We start from the raw sequence: 22,933 nt of genomic DNA, 5'->3' as shown, positions 1-22,933 counted from the left end.
TTTGCCAAGTTTGACAAAGTCCAGAAATTTTTTGCCAGTTTTTTTCCTATTAAAATTAACTGGTGCTCTCATTGGTTTCAATACTTGGAAAGTCAGTCTAAAGTACTTAGTACACTTTTTATTAAAGAAGAGGGTCTCATTTTCTCTCCTGACACAGTATCTCCTTTGCTTTAGCATTTTGCTTGGTTCTTGCTCATAAAAGTGATCATGAAATAGCAGCATGGCATTGTGGAGCTAACAATTCTCAGTGGCACGAAAGTACTCCCTGAGAGATTTCTTTTATGCCCAGTAATTCTGTTGAAAGCATGCCATGCTCATCGGGCAAACCACGTCCAGTCTGGAATCACAGTATTTGCAAATTATTTCCCATCTCCAAGGACCATTTATAATGGAAAGAAAGGATATAGGAAGTTTTGAAAAAGCCAGTTCTTGGGTTTTATGCCTGGGAATGACAACCAAGCAAAGGTCATGGGACTTTCTGTGGTTCAGCCCTGACTCAGCCATTTGGTTACATAATTCACCCTGAATGACCTGCATACTTTGCGTCTATAAAATGGGATCCATGACATTTATTGCAAAAGATGTAATGGTTTTTATTCAGGAATATTGCTCCACTAGTGGTACAGACAGAAGGCATGGAACAAGAATGGTGTTCTGTTCCAGTCTCCTCTCTTTCTTCCCTTCCCATTGGACATGAATGTTTATCTAAAAATCTATGAGTTTTCTGTTTGGGAGATATATTTAATTATTAAGCAATTCTATAAGGTTTCTAGTATATTCTAAAATGTCACCCATGAAAAAAAATCGTAAGCATTTCATAAAAAAATTTTACTTCTATGTTTTATTTCATAAGATTTCAGGTTTGAAAAAGATTTGGGTAAAAATATCTGTATCTTAACAGAAACAAAGAAAATAAATGCTTTTAAAAACTGAAATTGCACCATGAAGTTTCAGGTCCTAACGTGACTAGGAAATGGCTGAGATCTTGAGGGACTTTCCGTTCGTAAAAAGATAAAAGATATTTTTTTCTTTTTCTCAAGTCTCCCATCATTAAAGTTTGGTTCTAACAGCAGACTCCTTCTCTTTTTCATGTGTGTTGAAAAGCAGCTACTCCCTGTATCAAAGCCATCAGCCCGAGTGAAGGATGGACGACAGGAGGTGCGACTGTGATCATCATAGGGGACAATTTCTTTGATGGGTTACAGGTCATATTCGGTACCATGCTGGTCTGGAGTGAGGTAGGTGTTGTCTGAGCATTAATATCTAATAGCTTGGTCTAGTTGAAGATACTGTCTACACTTGAATTTCTAATAGAGTGTGTAGAATTTTGTGGTGCCAGTCTGGGTGGGCCAGCTCTAGTCTGCAGAACTCTGGAAACTAGGAAAGATGGGTTGGGTTTACCAGGAGACATCACTTTCTGCTGGAATGCCTTCCACCCACTGGTCCAACAGCCCCAGGAGAGTTTCGTCATTGTCCTCATGGGCAGGCCATGGTGTAGAGGTCCTATTGTGTATTGGGAATTGGAAAGGAGGCACACATTCACAAATATATATATATAGGCAAAGCCCTGTAACAAGGTAGTGATTTGTGAACACTTGCAGATGGAGTCTACAAATATACATCCGTCTTTAACGATCACCATTCATGGGACAGTAATAATCTAGGTATAGGTGGTTCTTGACTTACTCAATGACTCTTCATCAAAGAGTGAGTGGTTTTCCAGGAGAACCTAGACTAACTCAGGCCTCTTTCCTGCCCTAGGAATTTATAACCTCCCAAGCATCTCAATATGGATCTTCAATCATATGAAAATGACTGTGCTCTGATTTTGCAGTACTTTCCAAGCATTGTGATCATTATTTTAATTTGCCAGTTGACTTGCCTGGCAGTAATCAATGTTATCTCAAATTATAAAACATGAGTATCACCATTCTGTAGAAGGCATGGCAAACTTGCCTTTGCTTTCTAAATACTGAAACTTGATTTCTTAGCCAGCGTGCCCAGAGCCTGTTTTCTTTTATCTCTCCAAAGTTTAGAATAAAAATAGTGCGAGGGCTGCAAGAGACCATTGAGTTCACTTATATCTTATACACTTTACAAGTGGTCAAAGGATGACGAAACTTTGTTGAGACTTACTATACACTAGGCACTGTGCTGAGCCCTTGACACAGGTCATCTTAATCTTCCCTTTACACCCAAAGTAAATACTGTTAGTATGTATCTTTTCTTGATAAGGATACTGAGGCTTAGATTATATATATAGTGAGAGAAAGAGTCTAAGCATATATATATATGGTAAAGAATCTGCCTACCAATGGAGAAAATTTACAAGAGATGTGAGTCTGATCCCTGAGTTGGTCAGCAAGATCCTCTGGAGGAGGAAATGGCAACACATTCCAGTATATTCTTGCCTGGGAAATCCCATGGACAGAGGAGCCTGGCAAGTTACAGTCCATGGGGTCATAAAAGAGTTGGACTCAATTTAGTGACTAAACGGCAACATATATGTATATATATACACACATACATACATACATATTATACATATATAATATATATTATACATATATAATATATATTATACATATATAATATATATTATACATATATAATATATTATACATGTATAATATGTAAAAATATAATTATATTTTATATAATATGATAATTATATATATTTAACTATATAACCCAAAAGCAGCCATCCAGAGCCCTGGGAGTGTTAGTGATAGGTATGTAGCCATACAGAGGACTCAGTAGCAGTACTGGAGCTGTAACTCAGGTTTTCTGTCTCCATTTCTGGTTGTTTTCCCATGACACCATTGTTTAGCTCATCCAGATATTTGTATTGTGTTTTTTCTTTAGATAGGCCCCAGAGATAAGCAGAAAGTTAAGACTGTGCTGACTGAGTACATTAATCTTTCCAAAGCAGAGCCTGCCCTTCTTGAAAGCCTTCTGTGTACATATCTCACTGCCAAGAACCCACTCTGGCAAGCCCCTTGCCAGCCCATGCTGCCACTGCATTTGTATTTCCCACATGGGTGACAAGCAGCAAACGCTTGCTCAGAGAATCAAGGCTCCCATTGAGTTGAATCAGGGATGAACTTCCCTGTCCACCAAACTGATTATTGTCCAAGTTGGAACATGTCGCACATGAGGTGAACTGCACTCCCCTGGCCGCTGCACCCCTTCTTTGTTGGAAGCATTGGGTTGTAAAATTAGAAGCTCCATGTACTTGGTGTATGTTGCTTGCAAGTTGGTGTCTTCATTGCTGCTGGAGGCAGGGGTGCTCACAAAGACAAACTTTCCCAGGGCCCGTAGGCTGTGTCTTCATCCCTTCCTATCTCTCATTCTGTTGCTTGTCCTGGACCTTGTGAGAAGGGAAGAGTAAATACAACATGAACTTTTTTATCCAGATCATAGTAGCCACAGTGAAGCTTGAGAGGTGGCGGGCTCAAATCAGTAGTATATTTGACCCTGAGAGTAAGTGAGGTTCGCGTGATGCTTCCTTTATAAGCTTGTGCCTGTCTGAAGCCAGGTATACCATGTTGGATGTGGTGCACATCAGGAAATTATTCATTTGTTCCTCCACCTTGTCCAGGTGCCCCAGTTTCCACTTGGTTCCCCTACTTTCTTGTCCTCTTTTGGGAACAGAAAAGGGAGGTTAAATTCTAACTTCAGTTCAGTTCAGTTGCTCAGTCGTGTCCAGCTCTTTGCAACCCCATGAATCGCAGCACGCCAGGCCTCCCTGTCCATCACCAACTCCCAGGATTCACTCAAACTCACATCGGGTCGGTGATGCCATCCAGCCATCTCATCCTCTGTCATCCCCTTCTCCTCCTGCCCCTAATCCCTCCCAGCATCAGAGTCTTTTTCCAATGAGTCAACTCTTCACATGAGGTGGCCAAAGTACTGGAGTTTCAGCCTTAGCATCATTCCCTCCAAAGAAATCCCAGGGTTGATCTCCTTCAGAATGGACTGGTTGGATCTCCTTGCAGTCCAAGGGACTCTCAAGAGTCTTCTCCAACACCACAGTTCAAAAGCATTAATTCTTTGGTGCTCAGCTTTCTTCATAGTCCAACTCTCACATCCATACATGACTACTGGAAAAACCGTAGCCTTGAGTAGATGGACCTTTGTTGGCAAAGTAATGTCTTTGCTTTTCAATATGCTATCTAGGTTGGTCATAACTTTCCTTCCAAGGAGTAAGTGTCTTTAAATTTCATGGCTGCAATCACCATCTGCAGTGATTTTTGGAGCCCCCCAAAATAAAGTCAGCCACTGTTCCCACTGTTTCCCCATCTATTTCCCATGAAGTGATGGGACCAGATGCTATGATCTTCATGGTTTGAATATTGAGCTTTAAGCCAACTTTTTCACTCTCCACTTTCACTTTCATCAAGAAGCTTTTTAGTTCTTCTTCACTTTCTGCCATAAGGGTGGTGTCATCTGCATATCTGAGGTTATCGATATTTCTCCCAGCAATCTTGATTCCAGCTTGTGCTTCTTCCAGCCCAGCGTTTCTCATGATGTACTCTGCATAGAAGTTAAATAAGCGGGGTGACAATATACAGCCTTGATGTACTCCTTTTCCTATGTGGAACCAGTCTGTTGTTCCATGTCCAGTTCTAACTGTTGCTTCCTGACCTGCATACAGATTTCTCAAGAGGCAGGTCAGGTGGTCTGGTACTCCCATCTCTTTCAGAATTTTCCACAGTTTACTGTGATCTACACAGTCAATGGCTTTGGCATAGTCAATAAAGCATAAATAGATGTTTTTCTGGAACTGTTTTGCTTTTCTGATGATCCGGCGGATGTTGACAATTTGATCTCTAGTTCCTCTGCCTTTTCTAAAACCAGCTTGAACATCTGGAAGTTCACGGTTCATGTATTGCTGAAACCTGGCTTGGAGAATTTTGAGCATTACTTTACTAGCGTGTGAGATGAGTGCAATTGTGTGGTAGTTTGAGCATTCTTTGGCATTGCCTTTCTTTGGGATTGGAATGAAAACTGACCTTTTCCAGTCCTGTGGCCACTGCCGAGTTTTCCAAATTTGCTGGCATATTGAGTGTGGCACTTTCACAGCATCATCTTTCAGGATTTGAAATAGCTCAACTGGAATTCCATCACCTCCACTAGCTTTGTTCGTAGTGATGCTTTCTAAGGCCCACTTGACTTCACATTCCAGGATGTCTGGCTCTAGGTGAGTGACTTAGGTTTATCTAAATTGCTTTAAAAGAAAGGAAGTGAAAGATGCTCAGTTGTGTCTGACTCTTTGCGATCCCATGGACTTCATTCCATTGAAGTCTCTAGGCCAGAATACTGGAGTGGGTAGCCTTTCCCTTCTCCAGGGGATCTTCCCAACCCAAGGATCAAACCCAGGTCTCCTGCATTGCGGGTGGATTCTTTTTCAGCTGAGCCACAAGGGAAGCCCAGAATTGCTTTAAAGAATCTATTTGCATAAATAAAATCAATGCACATCATGAAAAGGAACATCCATTGAGGCAATACCTTTGTCCTCCTCCTCCTCCCTCCTCCATCCCTGCCTTGCTTATACCAGAAGCCCCTTGAAATGGATCTGGGGGGGGGTCCAGTTGGGAGGTGAGGGTGGGGGGTACATTCACTTTCTTTGCCCACCTCCTTCTCCCAAGCTGCTCTTATTTGTGGCTCTATCATAAATCAGCTATGACTCTTTCCTGGTGAAAGCCCACACTATGTAGTGTCCTGAAATCTTTTAGCAGATGTGCTGTCCTCAGTCATGTCCAACTCTTCGCATCACCAGGCTTCTCTGTCCATGGAATTCTCCAGACAAGAATTCTGGAGTGGATTGCCATTTCCTTCTCCAGTGGATCTTCCCAACTCAGGGATCAAACCTGCATTTCTTGTACCTCCTGGATTGCAGGTGGATTCTTTACCACTGTGCCACCTGGGAAGCCAGGTTTTAGCAGATAAATCCCCTGCAGCATGAGCAGTTGAGTGTCTGGATGGAGGACTTTAATTTGGGCTGTTATCATCACGATGGTCCTGACATTTAAAAAAATGAGTCTTGGAGAGGTGAACTTTTTATAAATGCGCTAAACTATTTACAAATGTAGATTTTCATACAGGCTATTTGACAGATATAATGCTCTCCCTTTTGTTAGAGCAGGGAGAGAATCTGGCGCTGTTCCAAGTCCCCTAGTCTACCGTATACTGATGAGAAATTGCAAAATGGCTCACATATACTGAGGGCTTTCATGTATAAGCACTTCATGAATATTATCTTATTCAATCCTTTTTTCCCTGCTGGCTCAGACGGTAAAGCGTCTGTCTACAATGCAGTAGACCTGGGTTGGGAAGATCCCATGGAGAAGGAAATGGCAATCCACTCCAGGACTATTGCCTGGAAAATCCCATGGATAGAGGAGCCTGGTAGGCTACAGTCCACGGGGTCACAAAGAGTCAGACACGACTGAGCAACTTCACTTTATAGCCTTACGTTAGATACATATAAGTAAACTGAGTGTCACAGAGGTTCAGAAACTTACCCACCATCACACAGACAGATAGTGCTAGAGATGGGATTTGAACCACAATGAATGTTTCTACGAAGGAAATACAAGCCCAAGTTAATGAGAGAGCACGTGGGTGGAATTTTGAGAGCAAAGGACAGAAAGAAGAGAAAAAAGACATGCACAGTAATCCAAGCGGTACAGAAGTAGGAGTAGTAACGGCAGCAGTAGTAGTAACCGAGGCTCTTTTTTGCTCAGTATTAAAGTATGTGCCTTAGGGACAAAAAGCTGGGGGCCATGTCTCCAGGCTTCCACTGAGTAGAATCAAAGCTTGATAACTGTGAGTATTAAGAGAAGATATCTATGAAAGTAGACTAGGACTAGTATTCCCTAACGTTCATTGAGCAGTTGGTTCCTGCCGGGTACTATGCTAAGTGTTTGCTAAGGCTCTTTGTGAACATGGTGCCAGCTCACGTGTACAGCATGTTCTCATTTCACTGATGGGGAAATTGAACTTGGTTGGGGAAGTTAAATAAGCTGTCCAATTATCAAGTGCTGGAGATGGGATGTGAATCCATGCAGTCCAACTCCTGAGCTCACTTTAACTGTCCACGGTTTGTTCAGTCGCTAAGTTGTGTCCGACTGTTTGCGACCGCATGAGCTACAGCACACCAGGCTTCCCTGTCCTTCACTATATCCCAGAGTTTGCTCAGACTCTGTCCATTGAGTCAGTGATGTCATTCAACCATCTCATCCTCTGTTGCCTCCTTCTCTTGCCCTCAATTTTCCCAGAATCAGGATATTTTCCAGTGAGTTGGTTCTTCACATCAAGTTGCCAAAGTATAGGAGCTTTAGCATCAGTCCTTCCAATGAATATTCAGGGTTGATTTCCTTCAGAATTGACTGCTTTGATCTCCTTGATGTCCAAGGGACTGTCAAGAGTCTTCTCTAGCACCACAGTTCAAAAGCATCAGTTCTTTAAGGATACCCAGCCTTCTTTATGGTCCAACTCTCTTGATTTAGCCTATGCCAAAATGTTTACCCTAGGGTTTGTTTTTTTTTTTTTTTTTACCATATCAGACCAGAGTGGACTTGCCATTGATGCCTTATACTGGACAGTATCTTAACAGTCAGTATCACCTCCCAGGGTAAGCTAGGCTTGTCATGTAGAGGATCAGAAGTAGAGCAGTCCTTTCGTTTTCTAGTTGTATTGATTTGTGAGTGGAGCCATTGACACATAGGAAGAGTTTAGCTTTAGAAGAGTATGTGCTTTGTGTTAGAGGCAGAAGACAACCTCTTATTCCATATAAGTGACTAAGTTACTTATATATTTAAGACAATTAACCTATCTGGGCCTCTTCTCTAGGACCCCGATCTATCCCAAGTCTTCGTCCCTGGCCGCGTTGTCTTTTGAGATTACACCACCTCTGAAATCTAGTACTTTTAACTTTAAGTGGACTTTTCTCTCTCCTCCATTTCCTCACTCTGTAGCCCAAAGCACTCAGGAAACAGGCTGGTGGGCCAGGACAAGGAGATAACATTTTAGATTAGCAGCTGATGCTATAATGTGGAGACTATTTTTAGCTAAAGAATTTAAAAAAGAGCCAGAGAAAATAGGGCTGGCTTAATTTACCCTCATCTGTGCCCATTCCCTACCAGCCCAATCTTTTGCAAATGAGTAGCTCAGTTTAGCTCACTGATTGCCCCCTGAGGGTTGGAAGAAAGAAAGGTGGCAGCCTCCTGCTCCTAACTCAGGGCTGCCTTCTGCGAACTCCCAAGTTTGGGGTGAACGACAGGGTGTTCTTGAGAATGTGGACTGCCATCTTTGTTACTCTTCCTTATTGCTTCTGGCCGTTTCTCCTCTCTCTCTTTTTACAAAGCAAATTATTTTACTGATACTTTGGTACTCCTTAACATGTTTTACCCTGGAAGACTTAAAAAAAAACTTTGTAGTATTTTACATATAAAACCAGAAAAACCAACAGGGTTGATATGTGCTAAAATGGGTTCAGTTTTTTCTTGAATATAGATGTATTTTGTTTTGCTTTTCTATCACCCTGTGATTAGGAGGAGGGAGGGGCTCCTGCTACTGGTTAGCAGAGCTAATTGTTCAATTTTTAATATCTTTCTAACTTCTAAACAACAAGTACTGGTTGGCTTGCCTCCTGATATCTAACACTAGAGTAGGTACTGTGGATGATTAATGTTAGGCTTTGTGGGACCCGGTATTTTATTTAGAAAGACAGCTTGCTCTCATGTAGCAACTTAGAGAGTTCTAAGTTTATGCAATGCAGAGTTAAATTTGTGCTTTAAAATTCTAGGCAAGGTTCTAGAAGGCAGAGAGAATAGTGTAGTTAGAAGTAGACTACTTCAATAACCAATCAGGTTTCTAGTCTGTCCAGGTGGTCTCTGTGGTGGACTCTGAGGCTCTCAGGGTCCTTTTAGTCATTGACAAATCTGAGAGAATTTATACAGCTTAAGGTAGTTATTTGGTGTTCAGTCGCAAATTTGTGTCCAACCCTTTGTGACCCCATGGACTTAGAATTCTCCAGAAATTCCCCCGGCCAGAATACTGGAGTGCATAGCCTTTCCCTTCTCCTGGGGATCTTTGCAACCTAGGGATCGAACCCAGGTCTCCTCATTGCAGGCGGATTCTTTACCAGTTGAGCCACAAGGGAGGCCCAAGAATACTGGAGTAGATATCCAATCTCTTAAGAGTCCCTTGGACTGCAAGGAGATCCAACCAGTCCATTCTGAAGGAGATCAACCCTGGGATTTCTGTGGAGGGAATGATGCTAAAGCTGAAGCTCCAGTACTTTGGCCACCTTATGCGAAGAGCTGACTCATTGGAAAAGACTCTGATGCTGGGAGGGATTGGGGGCAGGAGAAGAAGGGGACGGCAGAGGATGAGATGGCTGGATGGCATCACGAACTCGATGGACATGAGTCTGAGTGAACTCCAGGAGATGGTGATGGACAGGGAGGCCTGGCGTGCTGTGATTCATGGGGTCGCAAAGAGTCGGACACGACTGAGCAACTGAACTGAACTGAACTGAACTATCCAATCTCTTCTCTAGTGGATCTTCCCAATCCAGGAATCAAACTGGGGTCTTCTGCATTGCAGGAGGATTCCTTACCAACTGAGCTATCAGGGAAGCCCAAATGTGAGAAATGTGGAGTCAGATAAACTCAGCTGGTCTTGTTTTAGAGCTTTTGAGGTACATACATGCATTTGACTATCTAAAACTTAGTATGCTGCATGTCCCAAACTTTGTGACCAAGTTCAGTTCAGTTGCTCAGTCGTGTCTGACTCTGTGACCCCATGGACCATAGGACGCCAGGCCTCCCTGTCTATTACCAACTCCCAGAGTTTACCCAAACTCATGTCCATTGAGTCAGTGATGCCATCCAACCATCTCACCCTCTGTCATCTCCTTTTCCTCCTGCCCTCAATCTTGCCCAGCATCAGGGTATTTTCCAATGAGTCAGCTCTTTGCATCAGGTGGCCAAAGTACTGGAGTTTCAGATTCAGCATCAGTCCTTCCAATGAACACTCAAGACTGATCTCCTTTAGGATGGACTGGTCGGATCTCCTTGCAGTCCAAGGGACTCTCAAGAGTCTTCTCCGACACCACAGTTCAAAAGCATCAATTCTTTGGTGCTCAGCTTTCTTTATAGTCCAACTCTCACATCCATACATGACCACTGGAAAAACCGTAGCCTTGAGTAGATGGACCTTTGTTGGCAAAGTAATGTCTCTGCTTTTTAATATGCTGTCTAGGTTGGTCATAACTTTCCTTCCAAGGAGTAAGCGTCCTTTAATTTCATGGCTGCAGTCACCACCTGCAGTGATTTTGGAGCCCCCCAAAATAAAGTCAGCCACTGTTCCCACTGTTTCCCCATCTATTTGCCATGAGGTGATGGGACCGGATGCCATGATCTTAGTTTTCTGAATGTTGAGCTTTAAGCCAACTTTTTCACTCTCCTCTTTCACTTTCAAGAAGCTCTTTAGTTCTTCTTCACTTTCTGCCATACGGGTGGTGTCAACTGCATATCTGAGGTTATTGAGATTTCTCCCAGCAATCTTGATTCCAGCTTGTGCTTCACCCAGCCCAGCGTTTCTCATGATGTACTCTGTATATAAGTTAAATAAGCAGAGTGACAACATACAGCCTTGACATACTCCTTTTCCTATGTGGAACCAGTCTGTTGTTCCATGTCCAGTTCTAACTGCTGCTTCTTTACCTGCATACAGATTTCTCAAGAGGCAAGTCAGGTGGTCTTGTCTTCCCATCTCTTTCAGGATTTTTCACAGTTTATTGTGAGCTACACAGTCAAAGGCTTTGGCATAGTCAATAAAGCAGAAATAGATGTTTTTCTGGAACTCTCTTGCTTTTCCGATGATCCAGCGGATGTTGGCAATTTGATCTCTGATTGCTCTGCCTTTTCTAAAACCAGCTTGAACATCTGGAAGTTCATGGTTCATGTGTTGCTGAAGCCTGGCTTGGAGAATTTTGAGCATTATTTTACTAGCATGTGAGATGAGTACAATTGTGTGGTAGTTTGAGCATTCTTTGGCATTGCCTTTCTTTGGGATTGGAATGAAAACTGACCTTTTCCAGTCCTGTGGCCACTGCTGAATTTTCCAAATTTGCTGGCATATTGAGTGTGGCACTTTCACAGCATCATCTTTCAGGATTTGAAATAGCTCAACTGGAATTCCATCACCTCCACTAGCTTTGTTCGTAGTGATGCTTTCTAAGGCCCACTTGACTTCACATTCCAGGATGTCTGGCTGTAGATGAGAGATCACACCATTGTGATTATCTGGGTCATGAAGATCTTTTTTATACAGTTCTTCTGTGTATTCTTGCCATCTCTTCCTAATATCTTCTGCTTCTGTTAGGTCCATACCATTTCTGTCCTTTATTGAGCCCATCTTTGCATGAAATGTTCCCTTGGTATCTCTAATTTTCTTGAAGAGATCTCTAGTCTTTCCCATTCTGTTGTTTTCCTCTATTTCTTTGCACTGATCGCTGAGGAAGGCTTTCTTATCTCTCCTTGCTATTCTTTGGAACTCTGCATTCAAATGGGTATATCTTTTCTTTTTTCCTTTGCTTTTTGCTTCTCTTCTTTTCACAGCTATTTGTAAGGCCTCCTCAGACAGCCATTTTTCTTTCTTGCATTTCTTTTTCTTGGGGATGGTCTTGATCCCTGTCTGCTCTACAGTGTCATGAGTCCCTGTCCATAGTTCATCAGGCACTCTGTCTATCAGATCTAGTCCCTTAAATGTATTTCTCACTTCCACTGTATAATCATAAGGGGTTTGATTTAGGTCATAGCTGAGTGGTCTAGTGGTTTTCCCTATTTTCTTCAATATAAGTCTGAATTTGGCAATAAGGAGTTCATGGTCTTAGCCACAGTCAGCTCCCGGTCTTGTTGTTTTCTGACTGTATAGAGTTTCTCCATCTTTGGCTGCAAAGAATATAATCAATCTGATTTTGGTGTTGGCCATCTGGCGATGTCCATGTGTAGAGTCTTCTCTTGTGTTGTTGGAAGAGGATGTTTGCTATGACCAGTGCATTCTCTTGGCAAAACTCTATTAGCTTTTGCCCTGCTTCATTCCGTATTCCAAAGCCCAATTTGCCTGTTACTCCAGGTGTTTCTTGTGACCACAGAACCCTTTTTTCCCCTCAGGAATCACGTTATAGGAAGATATGTGTTAACAATGGCTGAAGTCCATGTGGGTTTCATGTTAATGAAGTAAAGTCATGCAACCCAGTCATGAAGTGATTAGGCTGGAGTAGATATAAGAAAATCTGAAATATTTGCAGAGTATTATTCAGATTAGACTAACAGTGTTTGGAGCCATTCTTATTTAATGCTGCAAGGCTCTGAACAGAAATTCACTCATATTTTGCAACTGGTTTTAGTCCATATACACTTGGCATTAGATGCCATGTGATTTTGTAGGACAGCTATATTTAAAGATTGCCAGGACCGTTTATCTCAGATGGGAGAAGTCAGAGTTACATCACTGTATGAACTGATTAGCCTCATCCAAGGGTCATGCATTTTCTTTTTAATCCAGATGGATGTTTTCTTCAATTGCATTCCCAGAGACAGGGAAAAGGCAAAAGAAGCCACTACAGGAGAGACCTCTGGAAGATTGTAGTTAGGTAAATGGCAGCTTGTGGAGCTGAGAAGAAGTTTTGCTGCTTGAATCCAGAAGTTTGAAAATAAGATTTTAAATACAGTTTTTATTTTCTGTCTTCCTTCCTTTCCATATCTGCTTTCTTTTAATTTAAATTGTTATTATTATTTATATTTTAACTGGAGTTTAATTGCTTTGCAATGTTGTGTTAGCTTCTGCTGTACAACAACGTGAATCCGCTATAAGTATACATGCACGTGGTCCCTCTTGAGCCTCCCTGCCACCTCCATCCTCCCATTCCGCCTCTCTAAGTCATCACAGAGCACCCAGCTGAGCTTCCTGTGCTACGCAGAAGCTTCCTGCTAGCTATCTGTTTTACATATGGTAGTGTATATATGTACTTTCCATTCTCATTTGTGCACATAGCTCAGAGGGAGGGTTGTAAATAGAAATAAATGGTATTTTCTCTTCTGTGACATCAAAGAATGAATGACTACAACTTGTACTTATTCCCACTATGAGTTTCTGAGGCCTTATATCTGGCCTTGATTTTTACTGAACCACATGCAGAGTCACAAAATTTTGAGGACTTTGAGGAGTCTTTCCAGTTGTTAGATGCAGCTCTTTTATTTTGAAAGTGAGGCAAAAGAGGTTCTGGAGCTTGCTGGTGCAGTGACTTGCCCTGGTTAGCTACTTTTGGTCATGACTGAAGTGACTTAGCAGCAGCAGCCGCCACCAGGGTTTTAGCCCAGTTCTCCAGACTCCAACTGCACTCCCCATTCAATTTTCTTTTCTACCAATGTTTCCCATGACATTTCCCTAGGTTTTTTTTGTTTTTTTTGTTTTTTTTTTTTTTTTTTTTAAGCATGTGTGCATGTGCTAAGTTGCTTCAGTCACATCTGACTCTTCGCGACCTGGTGGACTGTAGCTCACCAGGCTCCTCTGTCCATGGGATTCTCCAGGCAAGAATACTGGAGTGGGTTGCCATGCCCTTCTCCAAGGGATCTTCTGAACCCAGTGACTAAACCTGTGTCTCTTGCATCTCCTGCGGCAGGCGGGTTCTTTACCACTAGCACCACCAGACTCCCTTATATTTACCAAACCATCCCAAGTTTTATACATGATGGCATCACCATTCCAATGACTATTATGTATAACACATTTATATGAGATACAATTCCACTAAAATAAAAAAGAAAATTAAGGAACGTGGAGAAAGACATTGTCTCAAATATCATCTCTTTCAAAAATTTATAATATAAATAGGGTACAGTGTAAACAGCTGTGTCATATATTTTACAAATATTGAAGCTTACAGGTATAAGTTTAATTCAAAGTTTATTAAATGTACAGGCTTTAAATAATTCCTAGTTCCTTACTTTTTCCTAAATATATAAGTTGCCAACTCTATATTCCACATATACTTATTGATCATCTATTAGGAGGCAGATATTTAATGCCAAGTTGTACACTTCTTTCATTAAGAATAAAAAGAGCAGTGTGAATCACTTATATCAAACTTTGGGTATGACTCTGATGAATACCTTTCATGTTCAACTTATCTTATAGAGAATGATTTCTAAATGAGTCAGCATATTTAAAAACAATGTAAAAATAGTCTAATGGTCTTTTTAATATAGTCACATAGCTACAAACATGCTAAACTTATTCTTTAAAATGCTCTAGTCTGTATGGTTATTTTTAATGACTAAGGCATTTTAAATCTATCATCTGTGTTGATAATTATAGATAGTTAAAAACACGTTTAGGTTGACATTTTCAGTTATTTGTTTATAGTGCATTCAAAATGTACACATATGTAACTTAAAAATGGAAAAACCCAAAGTGTGATGCATTTCTAATTTTAGCAGGAATCAAGGACAGAATTCACACTGGCTGTGGTCTTGTGACTTTAGTGAAGGAAACCGATATTTATATAGCACTGTGCTGATTTCATCCATGTGCTCAGTGCTTACTGCCGGAATGGCTCCCTGATGATTTGAGCTGAGATCTTCCTCCTGATGCAGCCTTACTGGTTTCCTATTTCCTAAAGCCATGATGCCGTCGTTTGGAATTCAAGCACAGCCGTGTAACGCTTTGACCTTTCTTCTCCGCATCCTAACCCCCCATTCATCTTAACTTCTGCTCCAATCACAATGAGTTGTTCGCAGCTCTTTATGCCTGCATTAATTTCTCTCCTCTGTGCTCTTGTTTATCCCATTCCTCCTTCCACGATGCCTTTCCCTCTTTTCTGTGCCCAGATACATCTGCCTTTTAAGATCCAAAAAACTTTTTTTTTTTTTGTCCATGAAATCTTCCCTCACAACTCTAGATATAAAATATTTTCTCTTCTTCTAAATTCCTAATGTACTTATCTGTACCATCTTATGTTCCTTATCACTTCCTATTCTGATGTAAGAGGCTGCTCTCTGCCTTGAAGGCAGGATCTATGCTGAATTCAGCTTAGTCCCCTGCAGTGTCTAGCACAGAGCCTTACATGTTAGAGGCATTAATTTATACCAAATAGTGTTGAATGACACTACTTCTACTTTCTTTTGGTCATTCATCCATTCAACCAGACAAATGCTATTTTTTAGCAACTGTTATATTCAATGCTGCATCACAGTGTCAGTACCAGATAGATTGCAGTTTAGGTTTTGTTAATACAGGTATAATTAGGTAGCTTATATTTAGGTATATTTATTGTGCAATAAGGATGCACATAAATACCTTAGTGTAAATCTGTTGGTTATGGTGAGGATTAAGTAGTAATAAAACTAACACTTTTTAAGTGATGGATAATGTGAGGCCTTCACCTAAAATCATTATAGGCGTTAAGTCAATTAACCCTACAATAAATGTAGGAGACTTGCGGGGGATGCTGGTTTGATCCCTAGGTTGGGAAGATCCCCTGGAGAAGAAAATGGCAATGCACTTCAGCATTCTTGCCTGGGAAATCCATGGACAGGGGAAACTGGTGCGCTACAGTCCGTGGGGCCACAAAAGAGACATGACTAAGTGACTAAACAACAGCAGCACTAGTCAGATGGCTGGCCCCTCCCCTTTCCCAGACAATGACACTGAATCCAGAGAGGCTGAGTGACTTTCAGAGGATCCCACAGCTGGTAATTTGCAAAACCTGGTCTTGAACCCAAATCCATTTGACTCTAGAGTGATCTTTTAACTATCTAAAAAGAATATAGTGTAACCCCAATGACCCAGAGAAGATTGTTGTAGTCATTGCAACTCTCCAAAATTCAGCATGAAACCGGAAGTGAGCAAAAAAAAAAAAAACAAAAAAAAAAACAAGAAAAAAAGATAATTAAAATAACAGACTTTGAGGTAACCAGAACAGGAATTTTAAACTATGTTATCTGTTTTCCCAGGACATAGCAAATTAGAAGGAGCAAAGTATAGGCGGGTTGTTAGAAGAAGGCTCATTGACAGCAGAAGTGACAGCTTAATGTCAAGGGCAGGAAAGGAAAACTGAAAAAGCAGATGCAGAACTATATTACTGTACTGCACATTAATGACTGTTCATAATGACAGTGGGCCTGAGTAATCAAGAAAGAGATGGCAGTTATATTCAATATCTTCTGTCTGAAACAGCAAGATGTGTGTAACGTGTCCTCGAAAGGTTTCAGTGAAAGCACAGTGTTTAAGGGGGTTGGCTTCAGTTTTCTGCAGAGCTCACTTCCTGGAGGCACGTGTTAAATTGGGAATTACTGAATATATGTGCAAGGATCACTGTAAATAGGATGCAGACAGGAACTATACCACCCAAGAACATTAGAATGAGTCACTCTTTAGTGTCTTACAGCTTTGATATCCTTTTCTTAGAGCTCTGCAAGAACCTGAAAGACTTTTTGGTGAAAGGTGGATTCACAGCTTGCTACTCTACCTTTTGGTTCTTGTGTTTTTTGTTCCTAATTCCTTAATCTTCTGCAGGTGAGATTGTGCCCTGCAAATGGCCAACTTTGATGACAATCACTCAGTCCCTTCCAAAGATGTATCTGGCCTTTCTTTTTCTTTTATATTTAATTTGCAAACAAAGAAAGCAGCAACCTAGGACCCTAAGCCAGGCCCAGCTAGGGTGATGTTCCTTCTTGACTGAATGTAGAAAAACAAGCCTCGAGAAAGAGCCCATTGTACACTTTCAAACCACAGGGGCTGGCGTTACTGGTGTCCAGTCCGCTCCGTCTGGAATAGTCTGGACCTCAGAAACTCACCAGTGCTTTTCCAGCTCCCAGATGGTCAGGACAGGATCCAGTCTTTAATGGGGCCCAATTGGCACAAGATTTACATCCTGGGAAGAGAGCTGGAGAAAGTTTATTTAAAAAATAAATTACCGAAAAATAAATAAATCAATCAACCCACAAAAACCAAAGGTAGTTCAAGTATAATGTATTTATTTTAGCCTTTTTCTCCTCGATCTGTTATTTTGAAAGATGATCTTATTGCTGTTTTGTTTTGTACAATTAACTGCATTGATTTAGGGACCTGGTTAGTTTCTTGGTCAGAAGAATTGGGCAGTATATTTTTGTGAATGTTTAATGAGGCTGCCAGGAAGTCTGTGGGAGCAAAGTTAAAAAAATTTTTTTTTCTTCAGTAGAGACAGTTTTTTTGAATGGAGTAGTATTGATAATATCTTTTTGGCAGATGCATAAGGGATGTTATTGAATCTTTACCCTAATTATTAGTGGCAGTTAACGGTGTCACAGTATTTACTCATTCAATCTTCAACAAGTATTTATTGAATGTCTGCTCGTTTCCCAGGCACTCTTAAAACTGGAAACAGAGTAGAGAAAACAAGAAGGACCAAGCTCATATCCTATGGGGCTTGTATTCTCATTGGGAGATGCAGACAGTCAATTGGAAAATAGATCTCTATCTCTTCTCTATGTATCTGTGTCTATGTCGATACCGATATGAGAGAAATTTTAGACAGTGTTAGGAGATACTGCTGACTGTTCAAAAGCTAGATTTTAAATCCCCTATTTAACTCAGTTTCTGCAACTTTAGTTTCCAAAGTCTCCTCTGCAATTCATACGTAACGTTTATCTTTGGGAATTCATGTGACCCAACATATTTTGCTAAACATTGGTTTAGTTATTTTCTTGAAGGGGCAAAAGGAAACCAGAATGTTTGTGAAACAGTAAATGCTTCCACGGGCTTTCTCTCACGTTCCCTGAGAAATCGTATACTGCCTTTGAGACAGGCAATTCTTGGGAATGAAAAAATCTGTCTTACGAAACCCAAGGAACCCTGATTAGGGAACAAACCAGAATACACTGAGGAACTTGGGAGAAGAACTGGCATCCCTTGATTTATGTTGTATCCACTTCGGGGAAATAGAGATAAAATATGTAGGTTCAGCCAGCACAGTCCCCAAGCATACATGCTGATCATATTTCAGCTTTCTTTAAGAACTCCAGAAAACAATGTTTTTTTAAACACCATGTTTAACTACAGAAAAATGAACACCCGAGTGGAAGGACAATAAGTTTGCTTGTATGGTCACCAACACTGTGGTGTCTCTTTAAAAATCCTTAGTCGATTTGGTTTGGAAGCTTTAATTATGCTTTTATGTTGTAGTTTCCTTATTTAAGTGTCTGTTTTATGTCCGTCACGCAACACCCCCTGCCTATCTCAAAAGAGATAGATATTATTACCCCAACTGAGGAGGAGGGAGAATGCTGTGAGAATTATTAATATATAAATTAAAAAATTAATCTGGAAAGTGCTTTAGGGTCCCTGGAGAAGCTCTACCACACACAAAGCATATTTAACATTATTATCAGTACTCCAACAGAACAGAACACATGCAGGCTAGGATGGTAAACTGAGGCACAGAGAGTGACAGTGGATGAATGGGCCAGTGTCCCTTAGAACCCAGACTCTTGGATGGGTGATACCTAAAACCTACTCTCTCGGTTCCTGCTTTAGGCTTTTTCTAGTCATCACTGTTAATTATTTTTCTAGAGAAGAAACCTTTCCTTCCTTTTACCCCTTCTCTTTAAGGCTTTGCTTGTTTTGGAGGGTTGTTTTTTTTCCCCCTTTTAACTTTTTAGTGTTGAAAATGATTAAGGCTAAAATATTAAGTCCAAAGCATAATAAGGAAAAATCACTGGTGTGCTTTCTAGTAATCCCAGTTATTTTTTTGTGTTGTGGCTTGGAACTTCAAATTGCATTTATTTCATATAGTTCCATTGGTTGGAAAACATGCATGAAGGCTTACCTTGGAATTGCTTTTTTGTTTTGGTGGGAAATAATTCCCAGCCAGCTTCTCATCAATGAGAAAGGGTATTTTGAGGACCTACTACGTTCCCAGAACATTTTAGATGTAGGAGAGACTGGGGACCCATTCCATCCTGTCAACAGTAGAGGTAGGATGAAAAGTACAAGTACCAGGAATTATAGAAAAACAATAAATAGCAGTAGGGGGGGACAGTTGTACAATGGTGGTCACCAGACAGGCAGACTTGATGCTTCCTATCAGTTCCTTGATCATTTTTCTTAACTTTGCTGAAATTCATTTTCCATATGTGTGAACCAGCTAATACCCATGCTTGCCCTTAATACGACAGAGCAAAAATCATTGAAAGAGCTTCTCACGTAGTTAGCTTCTCAGATAGCTTGGCACATAGTTAGAAGACAATGAAAAGTCATTGCTCCTAAAGTCGCCATCAAGATCATTATCACCATCCTTTTAATGTGAGCTAGAGGGATAAGGGGCTTCCCAGGCGGTACTAGTGCTGAAGAACCTGCCTGCCAGTTCAGGAAACATAATGAGACACAGCTTTAATCCCTAGGTTGCTAAGATCCCTTGGAGAAGGGCATGGCAATCCACTCCAGTATTCTTGCCTGGAGAATCGCACAGACAGAAGAGCTTGGCGGGCTACCGTCCATGGGGTTGCGCAGAGTCGGACACTGAAGCGACTTAGCATGCATGCACTTAGCACACAGAGGAGTACAGATAGTAAGTGCTACTGGCTCTCAGAGAAGAAAGTGATTCCAAAGACTTGTCCCTTTCCCCCAGAATTCTCCAGTATGTCCCCATTAATTTAAAATACTGAGTTCTCTCATTTGCCCACCATGTGGGTCATACTTCTGAGACATATAAAAACTGCATGGAGAATTATCCTCTCCTGTGCCCCTCGTCTGGACTCCAGACTTTGCATACTGCCTCTTGGGGGTTTTGCTTCCACCTCTGTGCATTTCCATGATGCTCTGTGCATCCACGGACAGAGGTGTTCCTCTCTCCTGTTTCCCACTTTGATCAGGGACAGGCCCCACCGGCGACCTCCATGTCTGTTTCTTGTTTCTCATGGCCAGAGAAGTTTCCACTTTGTACCCAGAAGCATGCCTCACCTGGTGACCACTCAGGACTCTTCTGCTCCTGTGCTCTGATATGAAGAGAAAATGCTCATATAGGTAGCTCAGAAAGAGTATAATTACTGTTTGCTGGTAGGTCCTTGGTGTGCCAGCAGCCTCTTCTGGGCTTTGCAGAAACAATGTGTGTTTCTTTCATTGTAATATCACCCTTAAAAATGATTTCTTCTAATTATGATATGAATGCATTCTTATGGTCGAGAAGCTTGAGAATTCAGGGAAGTATGCAGAAGAAAATATAGTAACCTGTAACTTTACCATCTTGTAACTTTTCTTGACCCCGATGATCTTCCTTTACTCTTCCTTCCATGCAAATATATATCTAATTCTTATTTAAGTCACATGTAATACGTATTGCATAAACTGATAGTATTCTACTTTTGACTTTAGTAAGATTTTTCTCATAATTAATACCTATAAATATGTGAATTTATTCCAGTATTGTTTATATGGCTATTATTTTCTGTACAAGCATATGTATACTCACACGCACAAATACACATGTGCACACACATAGGAGGAAGAATGGGGAGAGAGAAATTGTATCACATTAACATCATCAGTCTAGAGATAAATGCTACTATTGGAGAGATGATCTTTTGTGGCCCTTTTTTGTATTGCTTAAATTGTAATACTTTTTTGTATTGCTTAAATATTTTTTCTTTCTTTCACCTTATCCATTCTCACTGGAGTGAGTCACAGACCTTTAGACATCTTTTTTACCTCTTAGATGATATCTGAGCAGTGGTCTCATGCAGGGATCTGAGTGCTGGGCCAGCTAGATAATTTTAAGAGCAAGTTAGGGGATGACGGTTAAATATTTTCAGGTTAAGAATGGTGGGCTCTTATGAATAGTTGTTGTTGTTCAGCCACTCAGTCATGTTTGCAACTCCATGGATTGCAGCACACCAGGCTTCCCTGGTCCTTCACCTTCTCCTGGAGCTTGCTTACTCACGTCCATTGAGTTGGTGGTGCCATCCAACCATCTCGTCCTGTGTTGTCCCCTTCTCCTTGTGCCTTCAGTCTTTACCAGCATCAGGGTCTTTTCGAATGAGTTAACTCTTCGCATCAGGTGGCTAAAGTATTGGAACTTCAGCATCAGTCCTTCTAATGAATATTCAGGACTGATTTCCTTTAGGATTGACTGGTTTGATTCCCTTGAGGTCCAAGGGACTCTCAAGAGTCTTCTCCAACACCAAAGCTCAAAAGCATCAATTCTTTGGCATTCAGCCTTCTTTATTAAGATCTAGTTCTCACATCCATGCATGACTACTAGAAAAACCATAGCTATGACTATATGGACCTTTGTCAGGAAAGTAATGTCTCTGCTTTTTAATATGCTGTCTAGGTTTGTCATAGCTTTTCTTCCAAGGAGAAACGATAGGAGATCCTATATTTATGGATAGGGTGGACTCTTATTACTTAGCTTAATGCAGTCAAACATCTAGTAGAATTCTGGCCTAATTTATACAAGAATTTATGTCAGAAATATTTTGGGAAATATCCTGTATATGAGGCATTAATTTAAATACTTTAGAGGGTATGGACATGAATTAGACTCTGTTGCTGACCTCAAGGATTGTCTAATGAGAAAAAGATGTGTAAGAAAATCTTTCTAGCACAAGGTAGAATAGGATGCTAAGTTCTCGAGTATGCATTCCATAATTATATAAATTTTTACAAAGGTGTGAATAGCTGTCACTCTTAGGATCAGGTGAAACTTACTGGAAGAGAGAATATCTCTTCGGGATATTAAGGAACAAGAGAAACAGCAGTAAGGGAATGTTTAGGCAAGGAATGGCATGAACAAGGCAAAGATGGTAGGCTATTTTCATATATCCACGTGGCCTTCTCTCCAGAGTGTGGGAGGGCAGAGTGGGAAGGATGACTCGAAAGAGCAGTCAGCTCTCAAGCCTTGGAGCACCTGTCTACCATGCTAAGGAGTCTGGGCTACATACCATACATGAAGGAGCAGGTGAGGGTTTGAGTCAGGGCATGGCATAATGAGGTTGGTTTGAAGAGGACAATTCTGGTTGAGAAAGTAGAAGTAGAGAAAGGCCATTTTAGAAGGCATTTATAATATTGCAGTCATCTGAGTAAGAAATGGTGACAGCCTGAACAGGATAAAGGAGAAAGGCAAGGAGCCAGTGAAATTCAGTAGAAGGTAAGGTCAACATGACTAAAAGAAAATTTGAAGGGAGGAAAAAAGATAATCCCAAGGTTTCTATTTTGGGTGATTCAAAGGGTAGTGTTCTCTTATCTGAGAGAGGGAACACGGGATCAGGAAGCACAGTTATACGTAGTAAGATGATAAATGATTTTGCATCCTATTGAGATTGAAGTGGGGATATATAAGGGGAGATTCTGTTACTCTGTTGCTGATAAAAATGTGGTGTTTGGCCAAAGAGATCAAAGCCACAGGCGTAGACTTGGAAGTCAGTTTAGCTAATGTGGTTGAGCCAGTGAGTGAATTCAAGAATGGTTAGGCAAATGAAGGAGAAAAAAGATCTAGAACAAGACTTGGGAAATGTCTACAATTAACAAGTTGGCAGAAGGAAATAGTTGGCACAGGAAGAGATCAGGAATCAATGAATAAGAGAGGACCTCTGGAAAACACTTATTTATAGGCGTAAGAGGTTGATTTTCTTCCTGCTGTTTCCAAATAATATTAGTTATCTTGCCTGACTCTCAATTTTTGCTTGTCTGGAATACATATCCCATAAAGATAGGCTTTAAAAAGATAGTGAATGTGAAAGTGCTTTGGTAAACCATCAGACACTCTCTGAGGCTTAGGTCTTATAATTAGTGTCGCAGAAGTGAAGAAAGTGTAGACTTCCAAAAAGGAAGAAAGTAGTATCAGATGCTACAGGGTTTCAGAAGTATGTTTATTTTTAAC

At 40.9% G+C, this 22,933-nt stretch overlaps 1 protein-coding gene across 4 annotated transcripts in view; it reads left to right on the top strand.

The window, feature by feature from the left end:
• Positions 1 to 22,933, top strand: part of EBF1 (EBF transcription factor 1) — a 409,288-nt gene that overhangs the window by 298,506 nt on the left and 87,849 nt on the right. For 2 of the 4 annotated variants that reach the window (XM_069592512.1, XM_069592510.1), the window contains exon 9: positions 1,108 to 1,238. In XM_069592512.1, the coding sequence (XP_069448613.1) occupies positions 1,108 to 1,238 (131 nt within the window). Of the gene's footprint in view, positions 1 to 1,104; positions 1,239 to 22,933 lie in introns of all 4 variants that reach the window. The other 2 variants (XM_069592511.1, XM_069592508.1) reach the window with 1 other exon arrangement.

This window comes from Ovis canadensis, chromosome 5, assembly GCF_042477335.2.
Source record: "Ovis canadensis isolate MfBH-ARS-UI-01 breed Bighorn chromosome 5, ARS-UI_OviCan_v2, whole genome shotgun sequence".
In the NCBI taxonomy this organism is placed as follows: domain Eukaryota; kingdom Metazoa; phylum Chordata; class Mammalia; order Artiodactyla; family Bovidae; genus Ovis; species Ovis canadensis.
The sequence above is the reverse complement of the archived record's forward strand: the minus strand, read 5'-3'. Positions and strand labels throughout refer to the sequence as shown.